The 21,758-nt window shown below is 52.1% G+C and overlaps 6 protein-coding genes across 6 annotated transcripts; 3 read left to right on the forward strand and 3 right to left on the reverse strand.

Annotated features, from left to right (window-relative positions):
* Positions 1-471: 471 nt before the first annotated feature.
* On the reverse strand, positions 472-2,957 carry NCS57_00392500 (uncharacterized protein; the record flags this gene model as incomplete). Its single annotated transcript, XM_053053902.1, has 6 exons — positions 472-595; positions 648-767; positions 823-851; positions 917-2,456; positions 2,514-2,610; positions 2,849-2,957. The coding sequence occupies 6 exons, from the start codon at positions 2,955-2,957 to the stop codon at positions 472-474; spliced, it is 2,019 nt and encodes a 672-aa protein (XP_052916062.1).
* A 1,089-nt stretch (positions 2,958-4,046) lies between these two features.
* NCS57_00392600 (MFS domain-containing protein) lies at positions 4,047-5,690 on the forward strand (the record flags this gene model as incomplete). The annotated part of the gene is made up of 2 exons (XM_053053903.1): positions 4,047-4,516; positions 4,568-5,690. The coding sequence occupies 2 exons, from the start codon at positions 4,047-4,049 to the stop codon at positions 5,688-5,690; spliced, it is 1,593 nt and encodes a 530-aa protein (XP_052916063.1).
* Positions 5,691-7,276: 1,586 nt separating this feature from the next.
* On the forward strand, positions 7,277-8,383 carry NCS57_00392700 (uncharacterized protein; the record flags this gene model as incomplete). The annotated part of the gene is made up of 2 exons (XM_053053904.1): positions 7,277-7,594; positions 7,643-8,383. The coding sequence occupies 2 exons, from the start codon at positions 7,277-7,279 to the stop codon at positions 8,381-8,383; spliced, it is 1,059 nt and encodes a 352-aa protein (XP_052916064.1).
* A 3,971-nt stretch (positions 8,384-12,354) lies between these two features.
* NCS57_00392800 (uncharacterized protein) lies at positions 12,355-13,853 on the reverse strand (the record flags this gene model as incomplete). Its single annotated transcript, XM_053053905.1, has 8 exons — positions 12,355-12,781; positions 12,838-12,984; positions 13,035-13,089; positions 13,139-13,235; positions 13,292-13,331; positions 13,378-13,549; positions 13,616-13,643; positions 13,698-13,853. The coding sequence occupies 8 exons, from the start codon at positions 13,851-13,853 to the stop codon at positions 12,355-12,357; spliced, it is 1,122 nt and encodes a 373-aa protein (XP_052916065.1).
* A 1,552-nt stretch (positions 13,854-15,405) lies between these two features.
* Positions 15,406-17,449, forward strand: NCS57_00392900 (uncharacterized protein; the record flags this gene model as incomplete). The annotated part of the gene is made up of 5 exons (XM_053053906.1): positions 15,406-15,443; positions 15,514-15,633; positions 15,683-15,830; positions 15,882-15,950; positions 16,100-17,449. 5 exons carry the CDS (start codon positions 15,406-15,408, stop codon positions 17,447-17,449), a joined length of 1,725 nt encoding a protein of 574 aa, XP_052916066.1.
* Positions 17,450-19,416: 1,967 nt separating this feature from the next.
* NCS57_00393000 (uncharacterized protein) lies at positions 19,417-21,120 on the reverse strand (the record flags this gene model as incomplete). The annotated part of the gene is made up of 6 exons (XM_053053907.1): positions 19,417-19,834; positions 19,897-20,369; positions 20,418-20,491; positions 20,539-20,572; positions 20,750-20,769; positions 20,925-21,120. 6 exons carry the CDS (start codon positions 21,118-21,120, stop codon positions 19,417-19,419), a joined length of 1,215 nt encoding a protein of 404 aa, XP_052916067.1.
* Positions 21,121-21,758: the final 638 nt, after the last annotated feature.

A 21,758-nucleotide genomic window follows, 5' to 3' on the forward strand; every position in this document is an offset into this window, starting at 1 on the left:
GTAATTTGAAGCCCATATGTTAGGTCCCGTCATTTGTCGAGATGCTGGCCGTGCCGAGTTACCTTATTGCACTCACAAGAAGCTGGCATTAGATGGGATGCCACTTGTTAACGCTGGTCAATCTGATAATCTGATATTCAATTTTGACATCCAATCATGAGTTGAGCTGCAGCATGTCGGCAACGCGTGGTAGTCTCCCGGAGCTCCATAAATAGGGGTCGGTGATAATGCCGATGCAGGAAAACCCAATTCTAGAATGCAATGCACAGTCAAAGTGGATCATAGTTATCATGAGAGCACCCATTAAATCCAATCCATTCAAGTAATCCGCCCAATCGCCTTCAATATTGCTCCCTCATGGTAACCAGTTACGCCTCCTCAGCCTCCAACACCAGACAATGCCGCCCAAGTATTGTGACATTCAAACGAAACTCAGATATTGCCCAGAAACACTCGTCATCTTCGTAACCATTAAGCCAGCTGCATGCTGTTGCTATTCAGCATCCCTGCAATCGGCATCACAGCGATAGGCATCTCGGTGCTCATATTTGCGGGTGATTCCGTCCAACCCCAGGCTTCCTTCAAATACTGTCGTCTATACAAATATCAGCAACCTCATCATCTTTGACCGTGACAGTAGACCTTACGCAGAGCCAGTCGGCCAGCCAGTCTGCACATCCATCTTCTGCAAAACCCTATAGAGAGCTTCTTGCTCTTGCGGGTCTGTAAACCGGTCACCAGCCATAGTAATAGCCAGGCTCACGTATCTGCAGACAAGTTGTTAGGTGGTTATTCAACTCCGACCGTTCGTTTGGTACATACGCATATACAGTAGGGTTTCTCTGGTTTGACTGTAGGTGTTGAGAGCCAGCATTAGCAGCAGCACATTTTGATTTTCAAGTCAACATGACCGTACCTCGGCAATTCCACAGACCATCTTGACTGTCTTCTTGATGTCTTCGTTTATCTTCTTGACCGCCTTGGCCTGCCCAGGCCCGAGCTTGGGGATTTTCGGGTTGTGGGCTGCGAGCAGAATCTGCATCAGGAGGAAGTGAAATACTCCAGTAATTACAGCGTCATTGAAATAGACGGCCTGAGGAAACATGCCATTTCCATCCTCGTTGATGTACATGGGGTGAAAGAACCATGGCCTCTCTGCCCACCATCGTTCTTGGCCTTCCTGAAGCCTCTCCCACGCAGACACGCTCTGCTCCTCGGAACCGTAGCAGTAGCGGAGGCAGGCGGCGCACTGGAGAATGGTGAGGTTTGCAAATGCGCAGCAGGAGTCGTCATTTTGCACGAGCCGCGTGATGTCCTGCAGAGCAAAGTTTGGATGCACCGGACGAGCCTGCATAAAGGCCATGTGAATTTCTTGTCGAAGTGCCACCCAGAAAGCTGCGCGGCGGAGGCCGGTGAAATCAAGCACCTTTTCCTGAGCCGCAACAAAGACTCGAGTACCCACGAGATGAGACTCGCCTGCTGTATCTGCAGATGTAATGGGAACATCCATCTCTTCCATGTAGCGGAGAATGACAATGGCAGTCAGGAGATTTTCGTCCATGACCGCTGCCGAACTTGACAAGGCGGGGATCAGGGCGTCAAGGCAGTTCTGGTGATACCGATCACCAACCAGCCCGTCGAAACCGGCGATCCTGGACAATCGTTTGGCTGAAGCAGCTAGGACTGCGTTCATCAGAGGTGGGCATGTGACGGCTCGACGAGGAACGATAGTGGCAAAGTGCCGTTCGTTATCGCAAAGATCGAAGAGAGGTGCCAGAACGTGGATGAAGTTTTGGAATAGCATTGCCTCTTGCGGATCCTCTAGAGGCCATCTTGGACTGTCGAGGTAAATGCCAGAGATGGCTTCGGTGACATGATCCTCTAGGGCCGAGATGTCTTGGCTGGAGTTGTCCAGCCCTGGGCCAACATGGGGGCTCCCAACACCTAGAGCAATGTCGTTGATGATGGGAGACTCGAGGATGGGGGATCCCGAGTACCTCGTAAAAGGGCCTGCGTCGGCAGCACACTGAGAACTCTGGCTAGGTGACTGGGCATCGCTGGGATCAGAGCGAGGAGGGTTCCTCCATGGGCCAGCCGACGAGGAACTCAGGGCTCGCTTCTTTGAGGGGCGCTCGCTGTCTCTGGTATGAGGTGATGCCTCAAAGGTTGGCCTTGAGTTCGGCCTCTCCGGCTCGGATGAGGGTCTGGACTCTCTAGATAGGAGACGCTGTAGAGGAGCAGAAGGCGGCGAAGAGTGATGGCTAGTAGTTTCGACGTCCGGCCCGATATTAAAGTTGTCCAGAGTATCAAAGTTTCCAGTGCTCGAGTCGTGGATATTGATGATGTCTGGAGTTTCATCGACAAAGCTCAGAGCCCTATTCGTCTTGACCCATGGCTGATCTTGGGAAAAGTTGTACTCGCGCTTCGCAGCCTCGAGTGTCTTGCCAGAACGGATACTTGCAGAGGGATCAGCATGATGGGGGGGGGGGGGATCCAGCTAGTAAGTGACAAACCTAGGATTCAGGCCATGACGAAACCTCACGCTATAGCCGCGGATGCACTCAGAGTCGCTCTTTCGACAGTTGGCACAAGAAGGCTTATCGTTGTCGCCTGTGTAACACAGGCATCAGAGACAGAACAGACAGTGTATGGCCATCATGACATGGAGTTGAAAATCAAAGCATTCTCAGTGAGTGCTTACACTTGAGGTGTCTGTGGCAAGGAACGCAACGTCAGACCACAACGGCTAGGAGCAAGGCATGATAGAGGGCGCCCAACGGGGGACATTGCCTGGCTGAGACTCACCTTTGCTTGCAAACCTTGAAACGGCAACATCAGCACACTGTACTGTAGTGAGGGTGAACAAGTGGTGGGTCACTCACTGTACAGGGGTTGAGCGGCCTGGAGGTGGTTGTGCTTGTGCTTGTGCTTGTGGTCGGTGGTTGATTCTCCTGCATGGCTCATGAGGAAACCAGGGCCCAGATGCCGTATCCCCGTACACAAGGATACCGCAAGAGGCAGAGGAACTGGCGTTGACTCGAGTGAAGGGGGCGGTCGATGATGGAGATGAAAGTGGAAGATGAAGGAAATGGCCCCAAGATGGCCAAAAGGGCAATTACCCTTTTTACATCAAACAGGCAAGTCTGGCCAGGACACCCGCCAAACCCCGCACGCGCTGGAACCCACTAACAAAACCCCTAAGCCTTGGGGGGTTGGACCTCCGCCACAGGGAAGCGAGCCACCACGCGATAGCGTCTTGAGGAAGCGAATTAGAAGCCCGATAGATGGTTTTAGCCCTGAACCTTGGGGGTCGGCATCTCCACTGGCTCGCCCCTGCCCTCCTGGTCCCTCTTCCCCATGGGGGTTTTGGTGGAGTTTTTCGCTTGGGGATCGAGTCACTCCACGATGGAAATGAAACCATCACCCAGACGTGGACTTCCCCCATACTCTCCCGCCCATGGGGAAAGCAGCTGTTAGTGTCCGTCTGGGGAAAGGCTTGACTGAGATGCTTACCCGGGCCCATGGCCTGGACTCTTCCCCGGACCAATCGCCGAGGTTCAAATGCCGTTATTGTCAAACCCATCTCATCACACCACGGGCCTTGATGCGAGTAATGAGTCGTTTGGTCTGAGATTTGGCCCTCCCTTCCCCTCAGAAGGAGCTGAGAAGGGCAATATCTCCTCACCCGTTTCTCGTCTCGCCATGTGGTCGGCATGCTAGCCGTCCAACTCACCCTCCATCTCGCCGATTACACGCGCCAGCAGGATTTGGGGAAAGCCTCTCATCCTGGCCTTGTATACCACCTTGGCAAGGTTCATCAAGTCGTTCGCTCTGGAGGAGGGACGTGCTTCACCTCGAGTAGCATATAAGAAAGCCGTGGGATCGCCGTCTTGAACAACTTCTCATCTCGAACGGCATCCACCACTTTCTTCACTCTTCTGAGTCTTCTCCACCAGTTCACGCAGCTGTAGCTGGTATCCTTGGCTCTTTCTTCTCCTTCATCTTGAACTCTTTTCACTCTTCTGTCAACTCCTTTGACCTCCATCATGGCAAAGGCGGATCACAAGGAGGGCCTCCAGCACCTCGAGGATGCTGCCATCAACGGCTCCATCCAAGAGATCAACCTGGACGAGCTCGACTCGATCGAACAAACCAAGACGGGCAAGTTCTCGTGGCTCGTCAGCATCACCGCTGCCATTGGCGGCATGCTGTTTGGTTACGACACTGGAATCATCTCAGCTGTGCTCGTCTACATCCATCAGGATCTTGGCAAGACTCTCACCTCGCAGGAGAAAGAGTTGATCACCTCCATCACCTCTGGTGGTGCCTTCATCGGTGCCATCTTTGCTGGTGCCACGGCCGACCGCTACGGTCGAAAGGTTGCCATCTATGTCGGCTGCGTGCTCTTTACCCTCGGCGCCATCATCCAGGCTGCGTCCTTCTCGGTCATCCAGATGACTGTCGGCCGCCTCGTCGTTGGCTTTGGTGTTGGATCCGCTGCCATGATCGTGCCCCTGTGAGTAATCACCCATTAGCCTCGAGCTGGCTGAGCGCTAACATGATCCAGATACATCGCAGAGGTGTCTCCCGCCAAGTATAGAGGACGCATGATTGGACTCGACAACATGTCTATTACCGGCGGACAGCTCGTGAGCTACGGCATTGGAGCTGGCTTTGCTTATGTCTCCGGCGGCTGGCGATACATGGTCGGAGGTGGTGCCATTCCCGCCATCGTCCTCGGCGCCCTGCTCCCTTTCTGCCCCGAGTCTCCTCGTCAGCTTATCTACCACGGCAAGCCTGAGGAGGCCGCCAAGGTTCTCCGCAGGATCTTCCCCAACGGCACTGAGGAGCAAGTCCAGGACAAGATCCGCCACATCACCTACCACGTCGACCAAGCCAAGGCCCTCAACGCCGGCAAGTCTGGCTGGTGGGTGTTCAAGCAGCTGTATGTCGTGCCCGCCAACTTCCGCGCCCTCGTCTCTGCGTGTGGCCTCATGGCCATCTCTCAGCTCAGCGGCTTCAACTCGCTCATGTACTACTCTCCTCTCCTGTTCTCGCTCGTCGGCTTCTCCAACCCTGTTGCTGTCGGCACCGTCATTGCTGGAACCAACTTCATCTTCACCTGGGTCAACCTCATGCTTGTCGATCGTGCAGGCCGCCGAAGGATCTTGCTTGTCACTGTGCCCTTCATGGGTCTGGCCCTCGTCATTGCTGCTGTGTGCTTCAAGTACATTCCCATCAACCACGACCTATCTCTGGCTGCTGACGCCAAGATTGGCTGGCCTGCCATTGTCGTGCTCGTGAGCATGGTCGTCTTTGTGGGCTTCTACTCTTCCGGTATCGGAAACACGGCCTGGCTCTCGAGCGAGTTCTACCCCATGGAAGTCCGTGCCATGGGAACCATGATGCTCACCATGACCTGCTGGGGCTCCAACATCATTGTTGCTTCCACCTTTTTGACTCAGATGGAGAACACTACCCCCTCTGGCGCCTTTGGCTTCTACGCCGCCATCTGCATCCTGGGCTGGGTCTGCATCTACTTCTGCTACCCTGAGGTCAAGGGAATGACCCTTGAGGATATCCGAGAGATCTTCCAGCACGGATTCGGTGTTCAGCGAGCGAGGGAGATTCAGAAAGAGATGAAGTTGGCCCGAAAGGAGGAGGCTTCTGGTGAGATGGTCAAGGCCTAAGTGCGGTCGTGAGGGGTGGGGATTGTATCTTCCCGAGGTGTCGATCTTGGATCTCGTGTACGTGTTCGGCGACCCTCTATGTAGAGCCTGGAGATGGTTCGTTTTTCTTTGAGAGCTAGAATGTGTAGACGTTCGTGTTCAGATAAGACCTTTAAACTATTAAATCCTGTCAGCTACAACCATTGTCCTAACCATGCGAGCATCTCCAATTTGTGTCAAGACCCTTGATTGGGCCAACCACGTTATTTGGCTGCGGTGAGAGTATGAGCTGAGGAACACCGTGTCTCAATGGTATATAGGGGGTGTCAACGTGTAAGGGGTGTCACAGACATGGTGCCTCGTAGTTGGCTTCTAATTGGGCCGTACCTGCTTCTCCCGTGTCAATGACGGCTGTTGGAGAACATGTCATGAGCATCATGAGTAGAAATCTAGCACGTAGTAGTCAGTTGGCACATTGGACAGGCACCCCGTAGTAAGAAGTCATGAGGCATTCTTGCAGGCGGATGTCGTAGAGTAGTGATAGACAACTCGAACACAACAGCAGAACAAAAGGTCAACATGTTCATTTCTCTCTGAATTGACCAGTGTCGGTTTATCTATCAAGATATTCAGCATTGTTAAACTCCATACCTGGAGTCATCTGATGAACCACCTTCGGGAACTTGATCTCAAACTTCGGCAACTTTTTCTCGAAGTGATCAACCCCAAGCCACGGACGACGAATCCGATTGACGAATTGGGCAGCTTCCTGGTTTAGAAAAATGCGGAGAAGACGTCGGCCAACCAATCCCGCATCAAAGACTGGAGACGGTGAAGAACGGCTTGTGCAAGGATAGCGGTAGGATTTTCCCACGGGCACGAGCACGAGCACGAGGTCATGATCCGAAGTCGCTCCCTCATGAGCAGCCCGGTCCTTCTTTCCAATCATGTCTGGGGTATTTGCCTGGTTGCCGAGTCATGAAGGAGAGTGCGGAGGTGAGTGGAGGCTATCTTGGAGGCTTGACAGGGGGTCATGCAGCCATTCCCAAGCGTATGCCCAGATTTAGTAGGAGGCGCCGAAACTCGTTCGTGAATACTTGCTTACTTTGGTAAGAGAGAGAACGTCCCCTCCTCCACCGGCCCCACCGTATCTCGAAGCTCTCACACAACAAGGTCCATGTTGGAACCAGATGAGATTTCAACTCCATGTCGGCACCTACTAATTGGTCGGCCTTGTCACCGATGCGGATGAGACTTGTCGATCTTGTGACTTCTCGCTTCAAGCCACGGGTCGGGTCACCGCTTGGACGTGGGGTAAAGCCTCGAGTTATGTAGCTCTCGACAAACATGTACGGGTTTGGGGCTCCGATGGTGGATGCCGCCTCGGCGATGCGAATCCCGATGCTCAAGGTATAAGTCTAGAGAGCTCGCTCATCACGCTTCTCAACTAGACAGCTCATCTCATCTTTCTCTGCTCCTCAATCTCGTTACTGACGGTGTTGTTTGTCTGAAAAAAAGCATACCCGTCTGTGTACCTGTCCTCCCGCAAAGTTACTTTGGACCTACTTCTCTCTCAATTCTCCCCTCTCACCTCTTCACATTTCACAATGGCCCCCAAGCTCAAGGTTGCCGTCGCTGGTCTCGGCCGCATGGGTGCTCGTCATGCCCTCAACTTCCACAACAGAACCCCCCGGGCTGAGCTCGTCGCCGCCTTCACTCCCGTCCAGAAGGAGGTCGAGTGGGCTCACGTCCACCTCGAGGGTGTCACCATCTACACCGACTACGAGGAGATGCTTAAGCATCCCGGCCTGCAGGCTGTTGTCGTCGCCACTGTCACCACCGCCCACGCCGAGGAGGCCATCAAGGCCATTGAGGCCGAGAAGCACGTTCTGTGCGAGAAGCCTCTGAGCACCAGCGTTGAGATTGTCAGTTCCTCGCCCGCGCTTTATGAGATTTAGCTAACTCCCTCCCAGTCTCAATCCGTCGTCGATGCTGCCTCCAAGAAGCCTCATCTCAAGGTCATGTGCGGCTTCTCCCGCCGCTTCGACGCCTCTTACCGTGACGCCTTCGAACGAATGGACGCTGGCGCCATTGGCCGCCCCTCAGTCTTCCGCTCTCAGACCTGCGACAAGCTCGACCCCTCTGGCTTCTTCGTGGCCTACGCCGAGTTCAGCGGCGGTATCTTTGTCGACTGCAACATCCACGATATCGACCTCGCCCTGTGGTACTTTGGCCAGGACTCTATCGTCAAGAGCGTCGTGGCTACTGGCATCACAGCAGTGCAGCCCGAGCTGCGCAAGCACAAGGACGTGGACAACGGCGTGGGCATCGTCGAGTTCTGGGGAGGCAAGGTTGCCTACTTCTACTCTTCTCGCATGATGGCTGCCGGCCAGCACGATATGACCGAAGTTATCGGTACTGAGGGCAAGCTTGCCATCAACGCCAACCCCGTGGGCACGCTCGTCGAGATGCACGAGGCTGCCGGCGTGCGGCGACAGATCCCCGGCGACTACTACGGTCGCTTCGAGCACGCCTTTGTCACCGAGGCCAATGAATTCACCGCTGCCTGCCTCGACAACAACCGCCTGCCCTTCAAGCTGAGCGGTGCCGTCCAGGCTGTCAAGATTGGATGCGCCCTCCAGGAGTCGCTCAACTCGGGCCAGAAGATCAACTTTGACGAGACGGGCCGCCGTATCGAGGCTGCTAAGCTGTAAGGAAATAGATAAAATGGATTAAGCGTTATAAACAACAAGAGCTAGAGAATAATAGATGATAAATTTTTAAAGGCAGCATACAGTATCTCAATTGTAACATGACACTGGTGAGATTTGCAGTTCTTCGCTTGCCGTAATCATGGGCAGCAATTGCTACTACATCCCAGCGAGTGAATAACAGTGTGCTTATGATGATGGCGTAAGTGATGCCGAAATCTGAGAATATGTACTGTGAGATAGACTCAATTGGGTCTGTAGGGTCGGCCAGTGCCAACAGATGTCTTGGTGTTGATGATCTCAGTGTTGAATGAACTAGAAGCAGCTATAACTACAGATAATTATTGACAGAGAAATGATTCTAGAATCGCCATGTCTGCCCTTGAGATGTCATGATTCTAAAAAGGGAAATCCCTCGCCGATAGGCCGAACAGATCCCGGTGGAACAGGCAATGGCTCGGCGACAGCTCCCCCGAAACCCCTGGTCCATCGCTAGCTCTCCCCTGATGTCATTCAAGGCACTTATCTGAGTGATTGGCTAGATGGAAAGAGTTCTAGAAGGGCCTCGAAGGGGGCATGGCTTCGAGAGACTTGGGTGTACAGGGTATACTGGACTGGTGAGCTTATCAAGAATTAATCCCCGTTCCCAGGACACTATCTCTCGTTCCTCGTGCCATGCTAGGAGTGAAATAGACTGATGTTGTATGAATCTTATCAGACTTTGTCATGTTTTGATCTGGTTGTTGATTTGTCACCAACTTGGTAGAACATGGTGGCACACCACTTCAAGCACTGCTCAAGGCCTTGACGAAATAGTAACCATACTCGGCTCAGGGCTTCATCGTATAGAATAAGGCTCTATGTATCGGTATGTAAGCAAGGTATTCTATTCGAATATTCATTTTACGCTAGCCGATGTGTTCAATCTGAAGAGACATCATATGTGATGAGCAGGCTGCCACCAGACCAGTGATATGACGGCATGACAATGCATTAGGTCGTTCGATAAGTCCTTGACGCACCCAATATGACTTTGTTCTTTATTATCCGGCAAATCAAGGGGTGGGGGCAAGCTGCGGAGCTGGCCCAGGTCAGCGGCCTCAAAGCCCCCCTCAAGATTCTGTGACTACTCCAGATCTTGACCATTTCAAAAGACAGGCTGCTACCAGCCACAAATTTATCATCACAGCTATATACCCTCGATAATAGTGTGTCTATTTACCTTACACCTTTTGGCTTGACATTGTTCGCGGCTCGTCGGGTAGGGAGGCCTCTAAAAATCGGAGTTCCATGTACCAACTCCAAGGCTCACTCTTCTTCATAAACATCATCGGTGCCCAGACCTCCTTTATCTATTATTTAATGAAACTGCTAGCTCAATTGCATTGTAGCACTCGCTCTGCCCTTCTCTTGTTCGAGCGGGAGGCCGCCTACTAGGGACCAGACGCCCATGTTTTGGGACCAGTTGTCGGTGGTGAGGTCTTGGAAGAACACATTGAAAGAAGACTGGTGGGAGTTGCATTGACCCTTATCGCAAAGCCAGTGGATATAGGGTCCTATTTCATGCTTGCTCGATTGCGTGCTTTAGTCCCATCTCCTGTCAGTGTTATAGCAACGAGACCACAGATGAAGGCATCGTGGAGGAACATGCCACTGAAATCACCCGTATTTGATACTCGGCAACTCATACAGGATGAGATTAATCGACCAGTTGGAAGGGAATGGAGTACCATTGGGCAACCCGAAGAGGAGAGCCGCCATCAGGCCACTTATCCCACGTCGAGCTATAGGAACATGGTTTGCAGTAACAAGGTACAGCAAAGTTGACTTATCAAGCAACCAGAATCCTTATCTGATCTTTAATATCCGAAGTGGGGTTTCTTCGTAGTAGAAGAGTGTACTGCACTGAAGTCATAAGTTTGTTTTTAGTAGGCAACTGTTCCGAGCTCTCGGCCGAGCCAGCAAAAGGGATATCATCATCGGCCTCATCTACATTGATCACTAGGGATTGGCCCCTCCCCGTGTTTTTGTCTTTTCTTTTTCATCGAGCACGCCATTTTTCATGAGCTCGCTTAAGCATGCCAGTGCTTTGATCTATACCCCACGATCTTCCGTTTTGAGATCTCGGAGGTGGGTGGATGCTCGTACGATGTTGATAACTCTAACTCGGGGGGCCCTGACGATTAGATAGTAACTGCCGAGAGGCTGGGGCCGGCATAAGATAAATTTGACCACAAGCCTCACGTTTATTATCAAAATAGAAGGCTTGGCCATAAGTACTATGGCGATCCAGTATCACTACCCTGAATTATTGGGCGGCGAAACTGATATGCAACGATTGAGAAGAATTAATTTTGTAAGCGTATCATCAATTTTCTGCCTAAAGCCTCCTTGTGATACTAAAAGGGTGTATTCGTTGTTAGGAGTCAAAGAATGGAGAACTAGTTAACCAAGTCGATAGATTCGTATCAATCATCACCGACTTTGCAAACCAGCGAACAACTTAATGCTGCTGAATGGCCAGAAGACAGTTAAAACTCACCAAGAAGGCGTTTTACTTGCCAATTCCCAATTTTTCCCGTGCTGGACAACACCCACCAGCAGAGTCTGAACTCTCAGATACTCAAGCATACCTGAACCGACCACAGGTCAAGGACCGTCGCCGCCAACGGCATCAAGCCTCAGGCAGAGACGGATAGAACAGACGAAGGAACGCATTAGTGTGCGTTAGCATGCGGCTCCTCTGCATCCAACACTAGCGACACTGGAAGACGCTCTCTGCGAAACCCGCAGTCATGATTCGGACACCGTAAGCTCTAGCAAGGGTTGCTCAATCCCTCAAGGCCGATCGCGTCTATCAAGCGACCTTGTTGGCGGGAGGGGACCCGAAACTCTGGGTGCCTAACGCGTACATGGCAGGTTGAGGTGTTTGTCAATTAATCCAGGTGCCTAGAGGTGCTGTTGACGTCGAGAATGAGGAACTGACGTAGACCCTCGAGATGCCGCGGTTCGTTCCTGGCAAACCTCCTGAGCCTCCGGACGAAAGGAGATGAACTTGTTGATAATAATAATGCCCCCCTTATGCAGCGATGAGGCGATGTGATCTCCTTGAACGTTGTAACACTGTAACCCTAGCACTCAGAGACGCGTGGGCCACTGGGAGCGAGATATGCAAGGCACCTTCAGTGTTGGGTCAAGAAAGTCTGTCACCAACAGGCTACACGTGGGTCTCGAGCCGAGACCCGAGACTGACGATCCTCCGTCTCGGCGTGTTTCTTTGAGTCGGGGAGCTTGTTGGTCAGGGGACCGATGTAACCTCGAGCAAGCCGCGGATGACTAGCCGGGTGGAATCTTTTGTCAGAGCCAAGCATCAACTCCCCTGAGACAGAAAAAAAAAAAGCCCGACCCTGCGCCAATATAGACAGGGCTGTTCTCCCAAGACACAAAACCCCCAGCTAGAACAGAAACGATAGGGTTAAGCCTCCTCTTGGGTTGCTATTTGCGGAAGTGCCCTTTAGTTCTGACGCTCACATCAGTCGTCAGCTAGCCCTATCGTGATTTCTGTCTCTTGTGGTTGATGATAAGGGACGCCCCCCGGCGTTTTGGTTCATGGTTCAACGGCGAAGGCGTCCTTTGAGGCTCTGCGCGTGGTGATTGAGGTGCTGTTGTCTGGCTTTTGAAGGATTGTTTCGCCAAGATGCGGTTCCGCTTGAGATGGCGTCACTGGGCATGGGTTACACTCGATGGCCATGGAAGGAGTAACAGAACCAACTCCTGTTATGGCCCGGCAGTGATAGGACACATTTGTATGTTGGATCGTCTAGATTGCTAGAAAATGCCATCAATGGCAACGTAGTCTAATTAGTTAGGTAGTTATAGTACACATCCCATTCCAGTCCGTTCCATCCAGTCCAGGTATAGTTGGTTTATCCATTTATTCCACAAACTCCATCCCAAGTCCCAATGATTCCAAATTAAACATCCAGGGTCGACTTGCCAGGAGTGACCTCGTACGTCCGAGTAACGACGATGCCATCCGGCCCGCTGCTGCTCTGCCCGCTCGTCGTGCTCCCGGCTCGGATATCGTGCTTGTAGCCACCAAAGTCTGCCTTTCCCACAATGTGTTCTTCGCTCGAGTTATCGTCTAGCTGGGTCATCATCTTTTGGTGACGGCTCGATGAGAGGCCGGCTGCGATGCCTGATCCGCCGATTGTGCCCAGTGGGTGCCCGTACTTGTTGATGTAGCTGCTTGTTCCCTTGTCGCGGCTGCTTCCCTTGCTGGAGATGAGCCATCGGGAGGCTGAGAAGAGGGGCTTGATTGCGGCAGCGTTGACTGCGATGATGCCGACGAATGTTTCTCGAATGGCCCAGATGGTGGACGTGTTGATGCCTTGGATATCCCTATGTCCATTGGTTAGATGGAACGCAACACAGTCCAGCAAAGGGAGGTTTTATACCGAAGAGACAGGATGCAGCGGAGGAGAGTTGCAATCATGATGAAAACGCCTGAGCAGAGAAGAACTCCGATTATGAGCTTCCGCTTAATGCTGAGCTTGACCGTCCAGAGTAGAGGCACCGGGATCGAGACAATGACTAGATCAGTTCTGATATTCGTCAGTAAACAGCTACCAACTACTCCAATATCATCACTCACGCAATGTTGAGGACCACCAGAGTAAGATAGTTGGCAACAGCCAAAGTACACGCGTCTATTGCCAGTTAGAGTCGAAATTGAGGGTTGATTGTGTAGATTCTGACCTCCTGGGTTTGGATACACCTGCCAATTCTTGTGGACGGGCGTACAATGGGCCCAGATGACAGTGATGACTCCTCCGTATGCGAGAACGGTGCCAACCTGTTGATAGCTTGTGTTAGTTGTTGCAAAGCACGGATGGAATTGACTCGGCCTACCTGTGTCCAAATGACGAGCTTTCTCTGCCACAAACCAAGCCTACAAATGTCAGTACTTGACCATATCGAACCAACAAGTTGCGTACGTCATTCGAGTGTAGAAGCAGAGCATAACTCCCTTCAAGCAAAAGATGAGCGTAACATAAAAGTTCCAGCCCGCCAACAGACATTTCGATCCAAACTCCAGCTTGGCTATTTGTGCGTCCGTCATCTTGGCGCCCATCTCGTCGGTAACACCAATGTTGGTTCCGTTCTGGCCTGTCAAAGAAACAAACGGGATCAGCAAAGTGTCAACGAACCAACACAGAGTCGCAAAGTGCCTACCGATCAGCTCCAACATGACAAGTTCAGCCTACGCTAGTTAGTGACAAAGCGTCGATGCAGGGCATCAGCCGCGCCCACTTACTGTCCAGAAGATGAGAGATGCAAAGGCAAAGTAATCATCGCCCTGCATGCCCTTCCAGCCGACTGTTCTCCATCGTGCAAAGTATCGAAGGAAGAGCACAGCACAGCCAAGGCCGTACTCTATCCACGCTTCTGTCTGAAAGGGTGTAGCCGGCATCTTCGAGAAAAAAAAAAGAAAGTAGTTGTGGAAGGATCGTGGAGCCTTGAAGCAAGGTGAGACGAGGGTGCAGATGACGCTCAATGCGAGCGGCAGGGAAGGACGAGGAAGATATGGGTCAAGAGGAAGAGCCAACAGCTTTCCTCTCTTTAGTTAAAAGAGCACCACGTAGTACATTAGACAAATGGCATTGATCCTTCAAGATTTGGCCATGATGGCGCCGTTAGCATAACTTGGTGCGGACCGTGGCCCGGTGGGTCATGGGAAACAACCTGGCTCCCTGATGCCGAGCTAGACCATTGGTCTTTAACTCTCTGCGAGCGGTTTCGAAGCAAATCCGAGTCGTGCTCGGTGTCATCCAGCCGGCATGTCATGCTAGGGTTGCATCGTCTACCCCCTGGAAGAGGCCAAGAGGTTGGCGGCCTGCGTTTAGAACATTGTATGTTCATGCTAGGTCTGATATCACATCTACAGACGCTTTGACAGCGGGGAGGGGTGTAAGTCAGGCCATATTTCTTCTGCCGGCGCGTCCCCCTCCTGCGTATGCCGGGCTGGGGAGGAGAAGGGGTCAGGGATGTAGTCTCCAGATAGATCCACCTTTTTCTCTTCGCTTGAACCCTGAAGCTGAGAAGCCAGATTAGAACAGGCGAAGTGTCTGTGCAAAATGAGATTTGAGAGATGACAGTCAGTGCGAGGAACCTGTCGTGCCTGTCTCCTGCCACGAGTCTTGACAACCACGACTAAGTGAGAGACGTGACTTACTAGCCATGCAACTAACACACGACGCCAATGCCTCTTTGGGCTGCTAACAACCATCAAGACCCACGAATGTGTCAAAGCAAGTCAGTTTTTCTTCAGTGATCGACACGGGAGTGGAACGTGGCTTGTCGACGCTAGCTAGCCACCCTGTCCGCGCGCTTTCGATGCAGCGTCGGCCTTAGTCTCTTGGACAACCACCACCGCACCATAACCATTCTGGGAGCCGCAGAGTCGCAGACACAAATCTTTTACCCCGTCTAACCTCGGCGCGTCTCGGGTTGCTTCCGTTAAGGGGGGGCGCGGCTGCGCTCCCCCCCTCGCAAACCCCCTCTTCTTTTCTGGGGGGCGTTAGATCTACTACCAACACAGTACGACGCTAATGGTGAAGAGGCACGCATCGTCTCCGATTGGACGCTCAGAGGACGCACAACCTGGGGTGAGCTCTTCTTTGAGGCGAGCAACAGCTGTGGCGATGGATCCCCTCCTCTTGAGTTTATGCTTCTCGACCCCTTGGATGCTCCTTGGTGGCTTGGGGTTGGCGCGTTACAGGTGTGACGAGGGAAGCGTTGCAACGTATAGTACACTAGGGGACGGACCGTTCAAGAGGATCTTCATCTTTATGCGGCCAAATGGGCTGTGCTCGGGTTATGTCGCACTGGTTGCTTGAGGCAGTAATGTTGGACCAGGAGACACCTATAAGAGTTGTGAGGGCGCAGCGTTGGAGACGTTGGAATCATTGATCATCACTACTACTCTACCCAAGACACATACACACATCTCCACGAAACACACCATGGCCCCTGACTCGGCATATGACTTTATTGTCTGCGGGTATGTCAACACCGTTAATGATCGGCACTGTAAAGAGCCGTGCCGCTAATCAATCTCGTTCCGACTATAGTGGCGGAACTTCCGGCTGCGTGGTGGCATCTCGACTCGCCGAGGATCCCAATGCCAAGGTTCTCGTCATTGAGGCCGGTCCTCACAATGAGAATCTTGAAAATGTCCACATGGTTGGAGGGTAAGGTAGCCCATTGGCCCTCACATGTTCAACTCTAACTCTCTCTGAGATGGTCACAAAACTTTGACAAGGAGACGGACTGGAACGTCATCTCCACAGAGGGCGCTGGCGTCAACGGTCGCCAGGTGAAGCTTAGCAGGGGCAAGTTCCTGGGTGGCTGCTCTGGCTGCAACGGTACCCTGATTGTCAAGGGCACAGTGAGTTTTTGGCCTCGGCTCTTGTCTGTTGCATGTGCTAATCCCCTGTAGAAACAAGACTATGATGACTGGAACCTCCCCGGCTGGAGCGGTGACGAGTTCTTCAAGTACATGCGCAAGGTACGTGTGTAATTTCTCACACACATAAACTTGTATAATTTCTTTTCATTGCTTGCTTTGTCCCGGCCCGTCGGTTCGGATCTGTCGAATCTGCAATTTCCACATCGAAACATTTTTACTTTTTAGAATGACTAACAAGACATCTATAGGCTGAAAACTTCCACTCCAAGCCCTGGTTCAACGAATCCAAGGACTCCCATGGTCATGATGGCCATCTGCACACTGAGCCCCATGACCTGGCTCCCATCTCCAACCTCATCAGGGACTCGATGGTGTCCAAGGGTCTCCCGCTCGACCATGACATGTTCTCACATGGAAACAACCCCCATGGGTGCGGCCACTCTGTAAGAACTGTGTACAGTGGTCTTCGAACCACTGGTGCAGACTTCATCACCAAGACCAAGCCCAAGGAGAACCTCCACCTCATGGTCGAGACCCATGTGGACAAGGTGATCATCGAGAAGGACGGGAATGGCGACCTCAAGGCCACTGGTGTCCGCGTTGTTCAAGCTGATGGCACCACTGTCGAGGTCAAGGCTCGCAAGGAGGTTATCGTCAGTGGAGGCGCCTACTGCTCTCCCAACATCCTCAACCGATCTGGCATCGGTGCCAAGGATGAGCTAGCCAAGCACGGCATTACCACCCTCGTCGACCTCCCCGGCGTCGGCAAAAACCTCCAGGATCATCTGATCGTCTTCATCTTCTACGAGACAGAAAAGGAGGGCTTGACCACTGACCACCTCGTCTACCACGGCGACGCTTTCGCCAAGTCCTACGCCCAGTGGAAGGAGCAAAAGTCCGGCTTCCTCTCCACGTTCCCCTTTGGCATCTTTGCCTTTGCCCGTCTCGACGAGCGTCTCGCCGACTCTGAGATCTGGAAGTCTGCTCCTCGAGAGGAGGGCCGAGACCCCATGGGCCTGACATCGAAGCAGCCTCACGTCGAGTTCTTTACGACAGAGTGCTACGGTGGACCCAAGCAATTTGATCAGTTCCCTGTTGACAAGAAGCACGCCTTTAGTATCATCGCTGAGCTGTTTGCCCCCAAGTCACGAGGAACCGTCACTCTTCGCAACTCGGATGCCACAGCTATCCCCGTGGTTGACTGCAACTATCTGTCCGACCCCCTTGACCTCGAGGTCCTCGCCGAGGCCTGCGCCTTTGGCAATGAGATCGTCATGGAGGGCGCGGGCACTAAGGACATCGTCAAGGGCCCCTGGCCACCAGCCCTGACGCACCACAAGTACAAGACGCGCGACGACTGGAAGGAGTACGTCAAGAACGGCGCCACGACCTGCTACCACGCCAGTGGAACCTGCGCGGCCGGAAAGGCCGACGATCCCAAGGCGGTGGTTGATGAGAAGCTTAGAGTCCGGGGAGTCAAGAACCTCCGCGTGGCTGACTGTTCCATTATGCCCACCGTCAACAACGGACACACGCAGATGCCTGCTTATGGGATTGGCGAGAAGGCGGCTGATCTGGTCAAGGAGGCTTGGGCTTGAGGAGGCTGTTGTTGTGACACATGTCAGATATTAGCGACGAGTTAAATACAAATACCCCGATGGACATTGATGATCCTTTAAGATACTTGCCATGATGCTTTGCGTGTGTGTGTTGTCTCTGTGGCTGTGCCATTGTATCACGAAGGTTATCGACGGCCACTGGCTATTGCACTGTGCTGTAACAAACTTGAGCTCAATTGTTTTCAAGGTATTTCTGGAACATTTGCAATTGCGTCTATCATGTTTGCCTGTACTGATCATACTGTGCTCAACTCGATCCAGCCAGAAACACTTGCAACTGTTCGCTCTACCGTTACAGTAACCAGAGCTATCCATGCCATATTAAGTTGATCACTATATCAAACGACATGATAGCAAATAATTACTCGCATTTAGCCGTTCATGTCCATCTCTCATCAACCTCGTTCTCTGTCAAGTCGCTCTCCCTGTGGATCTCATGATCGACGCGACCGGGGGAGTAATGAAGCTATCGGTCCGCTGATCCCTTTAGAGGATCACCGTCAGTCCCCATCAAGAACCCCTGCCTTGCAACGTTGAAATATCCACTTAGTACTCGGCCCCAAACGGTGAGACGGCGCCGTCGCGCATCATTTTTCTCCAGAATGCGACGATCAACTAGTCGATTGTTGGCAGCTGGGTTTTTTGACGTGACATGGTCAATTGAAAAATGCCATGATTGAACAGGGACATTACGTGGCTGTACTACGTAGTAAGTCTGATTCAGGAACATGATATGTCATTGTTGATAAAGCAAACAATGACACTTTGATGATCGCAATTTTTCTACACCGGGTGGAAGTAGAAGCTGCCTAGGTGACCAAGGGTTCTAGCAGAGGACGTAGCGACGATCGGAGCCCATTGACGCAATCAAGTTGGAGGTATTGGAGTGTTTAGCAAGGACCAAATGTGTCCAATATAATACTGTTCTGAGAGCTTCGGTCGTCAATCACCCTATCTTCCGATAGCTGCTTCTCCCCGAGTAGCTCAGCTGGAAGAGCGTTCGGCTGTAATGGATCTCGCATCTTACCGAAAGGCCACCTGTTCGAGCCAGGTCTCGGGGATTTCTTTTTGCTTTTTTTTTCTCACTTTTTATCCAAGTAATTTGGGGGTTATACATGTTGTCATTGTTATTTTTGGTAGTGTTACCACTTTTGCTTAAACAAAGGGCAGGTTGGTCGCCCCTATGAGAGCTGGCTTGGTAGAAACAATGCCTGTTTGCACGGCGAATTCACATGCGATGTATCTACAAGGCGTATGAGATATCAACCGTTCCGTTGAAATATGTATTACAATAGCTTTGCTCTGTAGATGATTGTGTTTCTCTCGCTGGGTTGTTCTATTCTATCCGTTGATTTGGAACCAGGCAAAAGAACTGATCAATTGACAGCGGGGGGAAATGCCCTCTTCGCAACCCAGGATATAGACATTGAGTATCCCGATGGTCTCTAAATTCGCGACGTAATGGTACCGGCAAAGTAAGGCAACAAGTAGTATGCTTCAAGAGTAGCCCATTGTGAGAGCAGAGCATCTCTTGGAACGCCCGCGTAGGTATCAACCTGGAAGTATCGCCTAGGGATGTGTGAATTGAAGCATCACAGGTAATTCGGGCTGCTGCAGTAATACTGTGAAAGGTTGTACCTTTAAACATCAAGATATTTGTTCAAGCGAAACAGGAGCCGAGTGAGAAGAGCATCATGTTGCTCCCAACCACTCATTTGCTGCCCATGGCTCTGCCAACTCGAGCTCCGATTGAGCCATGGACCAGTAACTCTCAAGACTGGCACACAGTAATACAATCATTATCTATTCTAACTTATGAAACCCATCCTTTAATTCATAACATCCAACTCCCACAGGGTATCCCAAAGCCCTTTCCAGGCCAAATTGCCGCTTTCATATCATACACAGTCCTGAGACAACCGCACTTCTATTGTTTTCCTACACCTTCATAGCCTATCATTGGTGTATTCCACAGTCACCGTCGTTGTCTGCACGATAGCCGGCTTGCTCGTACCATCGACAATACCCTTTTCCGAGTCGCTGTCTCCCCAGCCGACGTGATCTTCACTGTGCCCAGCTGTGACTCTTGGATCTGCCCGCCCCTTTATCGGTCCAAGCACGAACTCTTCTGACCCTTGACCTTCTCCTGCATCGAACTGCGAGTATTGGTGTCGGTCGCGTCGGCTCTGTGAAGTTGGCACGAGGGTCCGGGTCGGGGGCTTCGAGTTCTCGCCGGATTTTCCAGACTTTCCTGTCTTGCTGCCGTATCGAGACTCTCCGATGAGCTTGGGAGCGACGTGCTTGAAGAACTTTCGAAGTGTCGGCATGGAGGCACAGGTGATGATGAGGTTAGCTTCGACGATACTACACTCAAGTCAGTTACTGCTGCCATGCGCCAAGCCTAAGGGGTTATCGGGAGCACTTACATCCATACACTCGCCCAGGCAATGACCCATGTCGCATCCAGATCAGTCAACATAGCTGGCAGGATAGAAACTCGAACGACCGAAGTGACGACTGTCAGAGATCCAATACCAAAGATGATGACCAGTCCAATCTTTTGCCGAGGGGGAATCTGAAGTTTGATGACCATGGGAATCGGCAAGAAAAACAGCATAACGTCGCTAATAATGTTGGCCACAGCCGTCGCAATGTACAGACTCGGCCGGTTGATGCAGACGCCGTCTGTGATGGTCACGTCCCAGCTCATGGCGATTGGTTTGCACGAGAAGATGCAGGCAAAGAAGATTCCAACCGTGTACCCGCCGATGAATACAATCGTGGACCATGTTGCTATCCTGAACCAGCGCTGGGGAGAGAGTCGGAGGTAGAAGATGAGGAGGGCGAGTTTGGATAAGGAACCGCAGAGGATGTAGATAAAGGCGGCAAGATAGACGTCCTGGTATCGCGTTAGTTTTGAGCAGATAGGGACGATGTCCTAACTCACCATTAGGTAGGCGTTAAACTGGGTGACAGATATCTCCCACGCGTGGACTCCGCCTACTCCAGTTGCAAACATGTCTAGGCATGGTTAGCTATTTACCTTTGAAGACCTCCAGGGCACTCACGAAGACATAATGCTATTGTCGCAACAGCCAAGATCTATAGATGGCAAAGTCAGCAACAGCCATTGCGTGTTGCTCTACCCAGGAGGTAGGATGAAGCTGTGCGTGAAGCTGGATAGGGGGCGACGGCATGTACAACCAGCAGCCTTTAACAACCATCGAGCCAATTTGAAGCCATCGACACTGCTTGTACAAACATATCTGATGTACTTACATATGAAAAGATGAGAAGCACTGTCCCATTGTCAGCATGTCGATCCCAATGACCCCGTCTCACTTTCTCCCCGATGCAAGCACTCAACTCAGACCCGCAAGGCCCCAACAGATAGATGAATGTCACGAACCAACATCGAGTTGAATAATAAGAAAAGGTTTCGAGAAACACTCACCATCGTCGACTTGTACGCCACCCGTCAGAAAGAACTTGACGTACAGCCTCTGTGCGATAAACAGGAGACTCAGGGCCATGCCAAAGCCAGAGACGTAGTAGGCCTCTGGCACTCCCTGCCGCCGCGGGTTATCAAAATCAACCACGTAGTCCTTTGGCGGTTCCAGAACCGTCGGCACGCCTTGAACAAGAGGCATCTTGATGGATTGAAGTTGCCTCCGACATACAAAGGCGTCAACTTCTGTCGATTACTTGGCAGGAACAAAGTGACAGGACAAATTAGGAGGGAAAAAAGAACCTAGATCAAGAGAGAAGGATCACGATGCCCCCAAGAGGGCGAGACGGGGGCTAGTTGAAGCAAAGATTGGCGGCTCCCTGGCAGAAACCCACACACTCGGACCTAGGGATCGAAAGTGTCTGATGGCGTACACGAGCATCCCCTAACGCACCGTCTGGTGCTAACTGCCTGCCCAACCTTTCAGCTCTCAACAGTGGTTCGCGTACCAAGGATCCGCCATCCAAGACTGGGGGGCGGCGAAAGGATCTAGAGGCGCACGATACAGCTCGGAGACTACACGACAACCGATGGCCCCGACTGCTGCTGCCATGTCCCGCGCGGCTAAGATGCTGCTGCTGCTGCAGGTCAGGGGGGGCATCGTGATGGCACGACTTTTGAAATCTAGCGTGCCTGCAGCATCTCCCAGATTGCAGCAGCGCGGAATAATCACCACGGTGCTACGTATAACACCCGGGTACTAAGTCTCGACTTGGTAAAGGAATGTCTCACGAAGGAAGCAGCAATCTTCAGCCGTGGCCCCGTCCTCTCACTGGTTGG

The sequence above is a fragment of the Fusarium keratoplasticum genome, chromosome 3 (genome assembly GCF_025433545.1).
Source record: "Fusarium keratoplasticum isolate Fu6.1 chromosome 3, whole genome shotgun sequence".
Lineage (NCBI taxonomy): Eukaryota > Fungi > Ascomycota > Sordariomycetes > Hypocreales > Nectriaceae > Fusarium > Fusarium keratoplasticum.